Consider the following 12832-nt stretch of genomic DNA (forward strand, 5'->3'; position numbering starts at 1 on the left):
CTCGATTAATCGTAAGAATAATCGATAGATTACTCGATTACTAAAATATTCGTTTACAACAGCCCTAGTTCAGTTTTTCTTTAGATCATCTTGCCTTACAACAAAAAGCCAATCTTTTAGCTTGCATGCCGACACCTCCACACACTTGTCAGTGAGTCATACTGATACCTAAAACTGTTTTAGGTATCAGTTTTCTCTTTGTGGTTGTTGCTCTGAACACGAATAATAAGAAATAGAATAGGGGCGGCAATTTGAACATCACATGTTTTATAGCTACTGGTGCACATTCTCTGTCGCCACGAGCTTTAAGGTGACTGATTTTTTAATCGGCAGCGAGATGGTTTTCCTGCATATTAACTCAGTTTGAGACTCAGCTCAAGTCCTGGTAGCTTTGTTTCTGTAGCCACCGACTACCAGGGAGAATAAGTGAGGCGGTGAAAGTTTCTCAGTGCTTTTAGCTTCTCAGCCTCAGAGCTAAAGCCACAAGGTTTTATTTTGCTATTACACGTGGTTTTTACACCAGCGACTGTCACTGAAAGTTGCCTTTCCTGATGCCTGTCTGAAATGAAGTGTGCCACTTTTTAGCTATTATGTAGCTTATTTTAACGTTCAAAACAAGCTTCCCTTAGGCTTTTTAATAAGGCCACTGTGGCTCTAGTGAACTACAGCAGTCTGGACAGCAGCCATGTTTTTTCTGGATTCCATAATCTAAACAAACTAATCTATTTCTGAGCCTTTGTTTGTTTGTTCCATTTTACAGTGGCTGTCAAGAATCAAAACCTGAACTGTTTCAGATCTTTCTCTTGATAATAATCCAGTCAGCATCAGCGTTTAAAGCTTAAGCAGCCGTTTTCAAATGGCTTCAAAGAGCTTTTTCTTTGACACAATTTTAAACGTGCAGAGTTTCATTTGGCAAAAATAAGAAACGTATATCGACTCATTGAAATCTCTTAGTTATATATATGCCCTACTTACAGACTTAAAAGGGTTACATTAATACAATAGTATCTACTAAATACATTTGCAATAGAACTTTGTCTAAAAGTTTTGGCACCAATTTACTTGATTATCTCACAAAGGTTCACTTTTGACTAATATGAGCAATGAAATGTCAATAACCAAATTTAAAAGCCTGTGGCCATTACTGTGTGTCCTCTATGACTTATTGCGGTTGGCGTAAAAAGCCTGACCTGGATAGAAAACAACCAGTGATGAAAGAAAAAGAAGAATAACTGAAAATGAGGACAGAAGCGGGGGAGAGAAGCAGACGGATTATGTGGTGGAACCAACAGATGCTAGCTTTATTTCCTGTGTCTTCTGGTTTTAGTCTAATAGAAATGACATATGCAATGGAAACAGAACCAGGGATTTTAACTAAAGGGACAGTTCAGGGCTTCTGAAGGGGTTAAGGCAGTTCAGACCATACCTCCTGTAGATAACTCTCGTAGCAGATTCTTTGAGTATAAATCAGATTAGTTGGTCCCTGGAACAAGAGGGGCCAGAACTAAGTTTTGTTATATATGAAGCATGCAATAGTGAAACATTTCCCTTTCCCCACCTGCTACTGAGCACGTATCAGCTGATTGCAGATCTCCCAAAATGAAAGAAATTGGTGCTGATGTATTGTTGCACCCCTAATTATTACAGCCAGAGTAGGAATAACTGAAAATGCTTTTGTTTATACATTTTCATTGAAACTCTTGAAGCTGCCAAATTTTTACAGAACGTGTCTATGTCTAATAATAAAATGAGGTTGCACCAAATTAGAAGCTCAAAAATATTCTGTTGACTTATGTGAGCAGTACTTTATGAAGCTTAGCTTGTCACAGTTGTTTTGGATGGTTATGAGCATAGTCCAATGGTAATTGCACACAGGAAATGGGGGCTGGAGATGGTGGGCCACCAATTATCTTCCTGTGTGACACACATACTGGCCACAAAACACGTAGGTTGTTTCTGCCCTAAGTAACTCTCTGGGAATAGAAGCAGTGAATTATAAAAATCTACAAAATAGCATTAAATAAAGTTCCTGAGACATTTTCCTGAGAAGTTTAAAAAACATAAATAATTTGCTCTAATCTTGGTTCCTCTAAGACTAGTCCAAATATCAGGAACCAGCAAAATAAAGTTATCCACTATTATCAACTTAAAAAGTTGATAATAGTGGCATTAAAATGGTATTAAAAAGGTATTAAAAAGTCTTAAAGGAGCAACTTTCTTTAAAACTTCTAAACTATCCCTTTATTTACCTAAATGTGTACTGGCAAAAAAATGTAGTCTCCTTACTTTTTTCCCTTTCTTTGTATCGTTTGTTCTCTTGTGCTCCTAAACAATTAGAAAATCAGATCATTCTCCAGCTGGTGCTGTAATCTCTTGGAAGTCTCTGACAAGGAGCTGCGTTTTTCTTTGTTTGTCTGGCGGTTGTTTGTTATTCTCCATGTGAGTAGGGGGGAAAAAGTGAGTCGGAGTGCCCTCGGATGTGTTTGTGGGAGTGAGACGTGATGACATGTTCAGGGAGGGAATTGCCTGCGCTCCTTTGGGAGGAAGCGGGTATAAGGGTCAAAGGCAGAGGGTGGAAATACTGATCCATCACAGGTTTTTGCCATTAGGCCTTCTGTTTTTATCGCCTTGCGGGATCTTACTTTGTCTTAATCGGTTTAAACATGATCTTTAAGCTCCTAATAAGCTTCTGTCTCCCTGTGTTTGGATAAATGGTGGCACAAAATTCAGCTCGAGATAGCTTTTTTCCTTGTCAGACAAGTATGGGAACAATAAAACGTGCCTGATTTTCTCACAACAAACGCAGGGGAGGTGTGCCATGTGTGATGTGTAGCTTTATGCTGATCTAACATAGACTTATTGGAGAGCACAGAAAGAGAAAACAATGGCTGTGTGTTCGAGGTTGAAAAAGAAGCCGACTTTTCCCCAGTGGTTTATCCCTCTGCTGAGGCACGATGTTTTCAGTTGGGGAAAAATTTACATTTGCCATCGAACTGTCTTGCGCTCAAACTTTAATTGTTTCCACATGTTCCATCAGATTGCCGTTGGCAAGCTTTTAATTTAATGCAGTGCATTTGAAATGTTAGCGTTCCCTGACTGGTACAAGGCAAGGATGAACTGAGAGGTGAAAACCTGACCATGTCAAAGCCACATTTTGCTGGGCAGTGTGCTGCTTTGCTTCAACAACTGAATCTTGTTATGAACCACGCTGCCTTTGGGTGACAAAGTAAAGACCCTGGCTTTGAGTAAGTGGGTCGTACAGATGGCAGACAGAACGGAAGTGTACAGTGTGGCATGCCCTCATTCTTCAGTGCAGCCTGTAAACAACCCATAAATCTTGTTGCTTAAATGTAGTTTCATGTATAGTGAACCCTGACATAGACCATAATTAAAACATGATCTTGTCCTTATTTAGGTTGCTCCCCTCTGTATACACAACTCAATCATAACTTCACCTCTTTTGTCTAGTTGCCTGGATGATGTTCATTTTTGCTACTGGCTCACTTCTGTTGCCAACCAATACAAGGCTGTAAAAAACCTTAAGCTTGGTGCTACAGGAGTTAAGACTGTAGAGAGCCATATGCACTGTGAGAAGCACACAGACTCTCCCGATATCCGCAAGCAGCCTCCAAAATGTTAGTTTTTGCCATGCTTGATTGTAGTGTAGCAGAATCTCCCCATCATCCTCTATATTTATTGTATTTTGGTCATAAATCTTATTCAAAGTGGCATTTAAAAGGCATTAAACAGTCTTAAATTTGACTTGCTGAAACCTGCAGGAGCCCTGATTAAGGTGTCTTGCCCTTTTTGACCAAAGCAACCACAAACTTCTCAGTATTTTACTGGGATTTGAATCAAATCTTACCACCATGTCTCACTGTAGGCATGATATGTTCATGGTGATGAGCAGCATCAGTTTCCTGTAATCTTTTTTGCCAAAAAGTGGGAAAAATTCAAGGTGAATGAATAGTTGTATAAAGCTGTTATTTATTGCTTAGCTTCATACTATCCAATACGTGCTTATCAAATTGATTAAAAATTACAGATATATATTCCCTTAATATACATGTGATGTATGTGTTCTTTGTGATTTTTTTTTCTTCGAAGGGCCATTGCTTCGCAGTCCATGTGAGCTGCTGCCGGTTGGGACTGGACACCCTGTGCAGGCCATCCTGAAGAGCTTCACCGCCATGTCAGGCTGTGCAAGCAAAGGCACCATGAGCCTGTCTCAGGAGGTCCACGTCATTAACCTGAGAGGACATGCTGCAGAGGGCCCAGACAGCACGCCTGCAAGAGTGAGTCATTCACACTTGAAAAAACAAAGCTCAGAAACGTCTGAGGATATCTTTTTCTAAAGACTAAAGTTCAACTTTGTTCCATTTGATCTGAATTAGCTCCGCCTCCTCATCTGTCTAGCGCCTGAAAAAGGCCATCCTCTCATGACCAGCTTCTGAGAAAATCCACACACTCTGTGCATTTTGATACCTTGGTGTGACCTTTTAACACACAGCAGTATGTGACGAACTCACACAGATTCACCAAGTAAAGCGACTATTATCTGAACCCGATCACATCAGTTTTCTCTACCTGAACCTAAAAGTTTTTTCAACTTTTAGAAAAGGATCAAGTATTTTGTTGGTCCTCTTCATATCTCCTGATAGTGAAGCCCCTCCCCATCTTCAGGGTTTACGCCGTAGATCCTGCGGCTGGACTGCGACTCGTCAGCCATACCTTGAACGTGAATCATGAGTGAAGAAGTCTCACGTCTGGATTTTTAACTGTCACCACCGTGTGTAGGGTAGCATGTGCAGGCTTGCAGTTTGGAGCTGCTGAGTGGAATCCAGAAAGCAGCTTTGAAGTACCTGCAGGAGAAGAACTGTTCCTGCACTGCTGAGGCGTTTTACAACATAATGATAATAATACCCATTTGATAATCGCTCTCTCATACAGATGATAATTGCAAATAATAATTCCATTATTTTAATTGAGAGATTGATGTTTTGCTTTTGTTGCATGTATCTTAAACCTAGATATCACATCTTTAAACTGTGAATGTTCCTTTATAGTCAACAACAGTTTTCAGCTTTTTAATTTTTTTGCTTCTTTCTAGGCTATTCTGTAGAACACTAAAAGTCACTTTCAATTTTCCAAAAGCTAGTCTCAGCAAATGCACCATATTTATGAACATACAATTTGCCCTTCCTCTTAATGTCTGCAGTTCACTCTGACCTGCTTGAGTTTAGTTTCTATGTGAAGGCTTGACAGATCCAGAGAATTTTTGGAGATGCATCCAAAATGTAAATGTTCTGATCTTTCATCAGAACATTTACATTTTGTTCTGATGAACAATGTAAATGTTCATCATTTACATGAACATTTACATGTAAATGTTCATGTAAATATTCATTTACATGTACCATGTCACATGGCTTGTGACATGGTACTTCATCATGTTGGCTAGTATTGTGCTCATTTCATAATTTGATTATACTCTGCTCGTGGTGATGGTTTTGGATAGAAATGTAAGGAAGCCCACTCCAAACACATGAACTGTATGAGGATACTTTACTGTGAAAAGTAAAGGCCTCAGTCTATGTGCAGATGTATAGCCAGCCCTGTCAACCATAATTCTACAGCACATTCCTCAGGAGCAGACGGTTCTGGGGCTGGCCTGGTCTTCTTGGCTGCAACAAAACCTAAAGTTCATGATGATCCAGAAAACTGTTTTTTGCAGCAGTTTCCCTGCATGTGAGGAAAATAATTTTTGCAAAGTGAGTCCCTCGTATTCTTTGGATGTAACCACTGATAAAATAATAAGGCAATGATTTGAAGCACATTTGTCATCTACAAATTAATGGTTGGACTCGAAAAATTTCTAATGGAATTAATTTCAGGGTCTGTAATCAATTAAATAATTGCAATTAATTGTATTTTAATAGAAAACCATGTAAAAGAAAAGTAGTATTTTCAATTTAAAACCATTTCTTCCTGGTAAATTATTGAATAAATTGACAAAAGGGCTCAAACAACAAATATATCTATTGTTTTGCATCTATTATTTAGGTTATTCGTCCATCAAATTGGTGCAAACCCCTGATCACTCATTTAGCATTTTTAAATACTTCTTCAGAAATATGGACTGTGATTGATCGCTGACATTAGTGTTGGGGACGTTTGTGCTTCTGCTACATGTTTAGCATCGAGATGCTATTTCAAGCTTGAATAGTTTCACTGATAGGCTAACCCGACTTAGCTTTTGATTGTTTTTCTTTCTTTCTTTTTTTTAAATAAACCCTCAAAACTCTACAAGTCTCCTTAGAGTTAAAGTTTATATTTTTTTTCCAAGGAGCCTCATATTTTCTTTTCAAAAATGAACAGAATGTTTTCTTTTAGCAGTGAGCTCGGTATGTTGCTTTGGAGTCGAGTCATCTTCTCCTATCTGTAGGTTCAGCTCGTCCCTATAGTCCATCCTTGGCTACAGAAGGTCACTCTGGCACCAGCTGACCATGCTGAAGCTCACTGTGGTTCTCAAGATCTTTGCTTTTGATTAGATAAGACCCTCTGAAGGACAACCAGCGCCTCTACTCAGTCTGGTCCACCTGAGCTGTGGAGCACAGTGCCCTGTTTGGACTCAAATTCCTCCTCCGCCAGCCTTCAGCAGGAGTGTGCTGGAGATACACCGTCACCAGCTTAATCTGCCCCTGATCTTTCATGACAGGAAGAAGAGGTTGTCTGATAGATTAAAGGAATTATGGGTAAATAAAGAGAGATAAAGAGATCTCAAATCTCCTTGGCCACATTCACTTGAAAGAGCAGAGCTAAACAGCCACTTTGTTCTCCATTATTTATCCTTGACGGCTCCAAGTAAACAGTTTGTCCTGCGATCAAGAGATTACATTGTGAAAGAGTTTCTCCCAAACCTTAAAGCTGATAATGTTTTTAGATCACCAGCGTTCCAAATACAAACCTTATTAACTATCATTAAGTTAGTCAAGCACAAACTTTCTGTCCCACACAGCAGCCTTTAGGATTTGCAACATGAGGCTTCAGAACTGCAAGTGGCTCTTTGAACCTTCTACAGTGGCTCCTAATACTTTGGACTAAAAATTGACAAGAACTAGCTAAATTAAGTATAGCTCAAATAACAAAAGCAAGTTTTTAGTAGTTTTTTCCTCTTTTATTATGGAATAATGGAATTGAATTTCCACAATAGAAGACTTTTCTTGGATTGATTTTTTTGTCTAGGTTTGAAACTTTTTTTTTTAACATTATTTCAGCATCCCACAGAAAAGAGTTTATCAATTCCATTTGTTTTATTTTACCAACTTTTATGTTTTTCTGTATTTCAAACATAGAAATAGAAATAGAACAGTTCACGTAACATTTGTGGCTCTGTTTTGCTGGACTGAGGGGAAAAATGACTCTTTGGATTGCAAATGGCTGCTTTGGGAAATATGTTGGGTTTAGTGGTGTATATCAGATTTTTATATAATTTATGGTTGTGCTGCAGTCCATTCCAGATTGACCCAGTTATAGTCCAGCCTGTCTACTGTTAAAGGTGCACTGATCAGAGATTTGTCTGCCAATTTTCAAATACTGATATGAAAATAATTATTGAATCTGTTTTTTTTGTTTTTGTTTTTTTTTTTTTGCTTTACAGATACATTGAAAATTGAACTTCCTTAAGTGTATTTTTTTTTTAAGAAAAACATTAATTTCCTGGGAAAATAAAGCCCAGGTTCTCAGATAGAGGTGTCTGCAGAAATTAAACACACCTAGAAAGAATCACATCACACCCTACTGAGACATTTTTCTCTATTTTTTGGAACTCCTACTAAAATATTTCACCATATCACAGGAAACTAAATAACGGCTGTGATTAAATTTATTGAAGAGGAACCGGGCTCAGATTGGCTGCTATTTGTTAGTTTGCGAAACTATTCATTCAGTTTTTGCACATCTGTACCAAAGGTGTCATCACATAAGAGAGTTGTGCTCTTATTTAGTGATCAGCCAGTTTCCGTTTATGCTCGTATTCGGTAGTTGTTTTGGTATTTCTCAAAGTTTCACTTGTTGCAGAGATACAGTGGATGTTTTTTTTTTTTTTTTTTTTTTTTTTTTTGCTTTGAACAGATTTCACGTAACTCTGAGGTGTGATAAATCAGTTTCCTCCTTTGGCATCACTTTGCTTTTTTTCAACCTGGTCAGTGTGCAGTTGAAGAAGTCTCTCTCTCTTTCTCTTCTCTCCTCTTCACCTCTGAGAGAGGAAGTAGCATGTTGGCTGCAGAGCAGGCTGAGCTGGTGTGTTCTGAGCGACAGCCTTGCAGCACGGGGAACGCCTGTGGCTCAGTGTTGGCCGTCTGCAACATGAAAACACAAACTGACCCTCTGAGTCACAGCGAGCGACTGCACAGCCGAGACTCGATGAGTTACGGGGAGCAAATCAGCTTTTTCACACCGAGCTTATGGGCTAATAAGGACAAGGGAGACTTTCAGACACACACCCTGCTGGTGCAGTGTGTGAGGCCTGCTTCGTGTGAAAGTTGTGGTTCGTCTCCGCTTTCTCTAAAGCAGTGAAGGATTTCCTGCGTGCGCCAGTGAAGGCGCTCTGCAGAGTCTGAACTGTTAGCCACAGGTGAACATGACTCGGAGTCAGCATTCTGGCTCCAGCCCAGTCCTTTTCACACCAACACTCTATCAGTACGTGCAACACAGTAACTCAGTAGTCACTGTGCATACATCATGGTCTGGGATAAGCTTACATTCAAAAGGCATTCAGTGATATTACAGGAATGGTCTCAAAACAACAGCATTATCACTTAATGTAATAACTTCTGAGATAATTTATCATCCAGCAAAATTTGCTGTGGTGACCGGCCTACTGGTTTAACTGATGGCACCCAATTTATCAGATGTCCCTGTTATTTCTTTCTACTGTTGATCCATGTCATTGTGTTTCTTTCACACTGAAATGTCATTTCTCTAAGTGATTATGGTAAAGCAAAGCTTAAGAGTAGTGGCATGTAATTCATTTTCCGTTACGGTCTCTTAAGAGTTAAGAGTCGTGTTGATGGCTGCACCAGACTATCTGGAATTCATTCTGCCAGATAGAAACATGTAGATTTAACCTTTTTATTTTTTCTCTTCTTCTCTTAAACTCTTGACTTTTTAATATCTGCGTCCTCTAAATATGAGACTTCTTGTTTCATACCCTCTTAAGTCTCTGTTTTCATAAAGTTCTGAGCTCTGACACAAGCATGTCTAGACGTGTTTTTTTTATCTTTCCCTTGTGTTATTAGCATTTGTCTGAAATAAGACGTGATGTTTTCTTCAGCTTCAGTGGCCCTGAACAGAGTAACAGAAACCCCTCTCCTCTCTTTTACGCATGCAGGCCCCCGAAGACAGCGGGGACGGACTAGATTCGAAAGCATTACTTATAAATAGGCCAAGTAAGAGTTAGCGTGAAAGCTGTAGCGCTTGGATGAAATGCAAGGCTTCACTACACTGTGGTTTCCTAAAAAGAAGTATGAAACGCTTTCATAGTTTCAGGGAATGACAGTGAGTTTTACTTTAAAGAAAATGAGATTCAGGCAGAGTGGCCTGCTCATATTTCATCTGAGCTTTAATCCTTCAGGGATGTTGTAGTCATATTTTTACAGGTTGACCCAAAGAAAGAACAGTTGCCTCATTCTGGCTCCTTTGCTCTGGATTCAAGATCCAGGTATAGCATTTTTCCACATGCATTTGCTTTCAAGCAGTGTATTGCGCCATGGCGACGAGCTGGAAACATGTATTAGCTTGGCGCAAAATACAGCATTTCAAAACAGAGTCCCGTGGGGGCGGGGGGCATAAACAGACGGGCCGGTGATATCTCAAATCGTTCCTCCTTCTCTAATCAGTACAACAGACATCAAATGCGGCCGCAGACCCTGATCAGGGTGAGGCAGAGCAGATGATTGCTTTATCAGCTGGAATTCACAGATATCATAGACTGTGTAAGTGACTGGCTGGAGGAACTCACAAAGCACAAACAAGTGGTGAGAACAGAGCTAAGCTGAGCTCACACACTAAACAAAACACACACATTGGGAGCCGGCAAAGTTTGCTCTCAGGCCTCCTCTCAGTGGTTCGTAACCACTGAAGCCAGGATTTTGCCACATCGTGTTCCCTTTAGGCGACTGTGCTTTTTCCAGATTTTGTTTAAGCCTTTAAGGTTTTTGTGGCGATAAAAACGTAAACTAGATTATGTTGGTAGCACAAACCTGCAAGCTTGTCACTTTGGTTGAACCTTGTGCAGTTTCAGCTTCGGCTGATGCAAATTTAATCAGCAAGTCCACACAGCTGGTGCAGCCAACTGTGTGGGCCTACAGACGTTATAACAGTTTGGCAACAATGCACACACTCCCTATGCATCTGAAGAAATCCATTTTTTTCTTTAAGAAAAGCACATTAAAATGAAAATGGTAGATTGAAGAACAGAAGAAAAGCACACAGTTATCCACACCTCCACAATGCTCCATTAGATACCAGGATTGCGGTCTCATTATATGTCCATTTATGGGGAGCTTAAGCAGTAGAACCACATGCACATCAGCAGAGGCCCATTCAATTCACTCATGCACACATGGAATCCAAGATTTGGCTCTCGCATCTTCTGCTTTGAATTTTCTTGGTTAATATAGGAATCATAACTCTCTAAATCCCCTTAACAAATAAATGTATTGGCTTTAATATTAGTTTTAAAGTCTACTTTTTCTCTGCCAAACCATGCAGATACCATGTATTTGTGATAAATCAGCACAAAGTAGTGCCACCTTGTGGAGGTAGAATATATCTACTTTTCACCATTTCTAACAAACGGAAAACTGAAAAGTGTAATGGACTCATCGCAACCCATTACTTTAAGACTTCCCTTACAAGACCCCTGATAAGTGTAATCACTCTGCTGACTCTTGCTGAGTGTCAGCAGAGTCAGCAGAGTGATTGATGGAGAACATTAGTGAACCAAAAGCATCATAAAGAGAAAGTGGCACAGGTTAGGGAAAAAGTTGGTTAGGATGTACGATTAAGTACATCAGCAGAAAATAAAAAGAGCATGTCACAGCTGCAAACTGTTAAACGCAGGTTAATCCTGAAAGAAAACCTGTTCTCTTTCTAGGAAGAAAATAGTTGTGTTTCTACAAATGTGGGCAAAACTTTGATATTCCGATAATGTTGATAAAGCACAATTTTTCAATTGTGTGTTTTTAATTAAGCAAAAAAATTGCAATTAAAGTCACCTGTGAATAAGCTTGCTCACGGGATAACTAATTAAAAATCATGCCGCGCCATCATCTTGTGCCACTTCCTGTTATCTTCTTTGTCTTTTCCGGCAGTAGTAACATTCTGTTGCTAATCATGTGATTAGTGTCATGCAAAACAAGTATTTCCTTTGCAGTTTTGCAAAATACACTCATTTTGATACGGCCAGAAAACCACCTCCTCGAAACACCAAAACTTCAGATTGAAAAATGAGAGGTTTTTCAACAGTGTCGCGTTTCCATTAAGCAAATTTATTTTCGAAATGTCAAATTGCACAGCTTTAAGGACAGTGGACATAGAGATAGGGACCCAAACCACACAGCCAGAATTGCACTGGAATAGTTCAGATCAAAGGATGTTCAGGTAGTAGAATCATTGGCAAAGCCATTTTCCTGGTATTCCAAAAATGAGCAAAACATTCAGTTTCTAATGTGCAAATGGTACAGAGACGTCCCTCAATGGACCAGAAGCTGTTAGTGCTGTGAGCCGGGGTTCTACAAAGTATTAACTCTGTGATGGGGGCTGAATCTAAATGCTTGCAATGGACCGTGTAAGACTTCCTCCCAGTTCGCAATTAGCCACCTAATAAAATACATGAAAGTTTGTGGTTTCAAAGACAACAAGATCCATTTAAGGGATTTGAATACTTTTGCAAGGATCTGTAGATCTGATGCAGTCTTTTTAAAGTTTTTTATCCAAATGCTCCATCTGACTTTGACGTCTTTTGGGCTTTTTCTTCTCCTTTGGTTTTCTCCGGTGTCTGACATTGAGCAGAGTGCAGACTGATAAGCATCGCAGTTCATGGGGAAAGGCTCCAGGTAGCGTCCCTATCATGCTGGAAAATTTGGATCAGGCTGATAAGAGCCATTGGTTCTCCTTGCTTCCATTACTGAACTCCTTGGCTACAGGTCCATGTTCCTCCTTCCTCCCTTTGTGTAACTGCAGTGATCCAGAAAGAACCAAGATGTAGACAGACAAGATACACCCTCATATACAAACACACATCAGATAACTGAACAGATTGGTCCTTGGCAGGTCGAAGCTGTTTGATTTTAAGCTAACCTTAGCAGTGCTCCTTTGTGATATCCTTCTTAAAGGTTTTTGTTGTAATTTCAGTTGTCTGTGTGTTTACCGATTTCTTAAAGTGAGCTCCTGATGTTCATGTTTTGGGACACCTTGTGCTTTCATTCTTTCTTGAGCTGATAATTGTTTCCTGGGAGGGAGAGTGTTTTGCCAGATTAGCTTTACTTTTTGCCTAATTATAGGATGTTTTGGGTTTTCTTCTGAATTGCTGAGGCTCATCAGGCACTTAATTACCTCTGTCAATAAAGGAAACTCCCTTTTCCTGCGAGACCACTCTGACGTGGAGCTGATCCTGCGGGGTCGAGTGCCATGTTCACCACAGGGCATGGTGTTCAACTTAAAAGGGTATCACATGACCGTGTTGATGCACACTCTTTGTAAAACACTCTTGAAAGGTAGTGTAATTTACTCGCCTCAGAAGATCATAAAATTAGAACCACATGCTCAG

The 12832-nt window shown here is 39.7% G+C and overlaps 1 protein-coding gene across 2 annotated transcripts in view; it reads left to right on the plus strand.

Annotated features, from left to right (window-relative positions):
* tgfbr3 (transforming growth factor, beta receptor III) overlaps window positions 1-12832 on the plus strand; it is an 81530-nt gene that overhangs the window by 23168 nt on the left and 45530 nt on the right. For both annotated transcript variants that reach the window (XM_014980026.2, XM_014980021.2), the window contains exon 3: window positions 4108-4295. In XM_014980026.2, coding sequence (XP_014835512.2) covers window positions 4108-4295 — 188 coding nt within the window. The remainder of the gene's footprint in view (window positions 1-4107; window positions 4296-12832) is intronic.

This window comes from Poecilia mexicana, unplaced genomic scaffold (assembly GCF_051168715.1).
Source record: "Poecilia mexicana isolate PSO_F unplaced genomic scaffold, ASM5116871v1 scaffold_4, whole genome shotgun sequence".
NCBI lineage: Eukaryota > Metazoa > Chordata > Actinopteri > Cyprinodontiformes > Poeciliidae > Poecilia > Poecilia mexicana.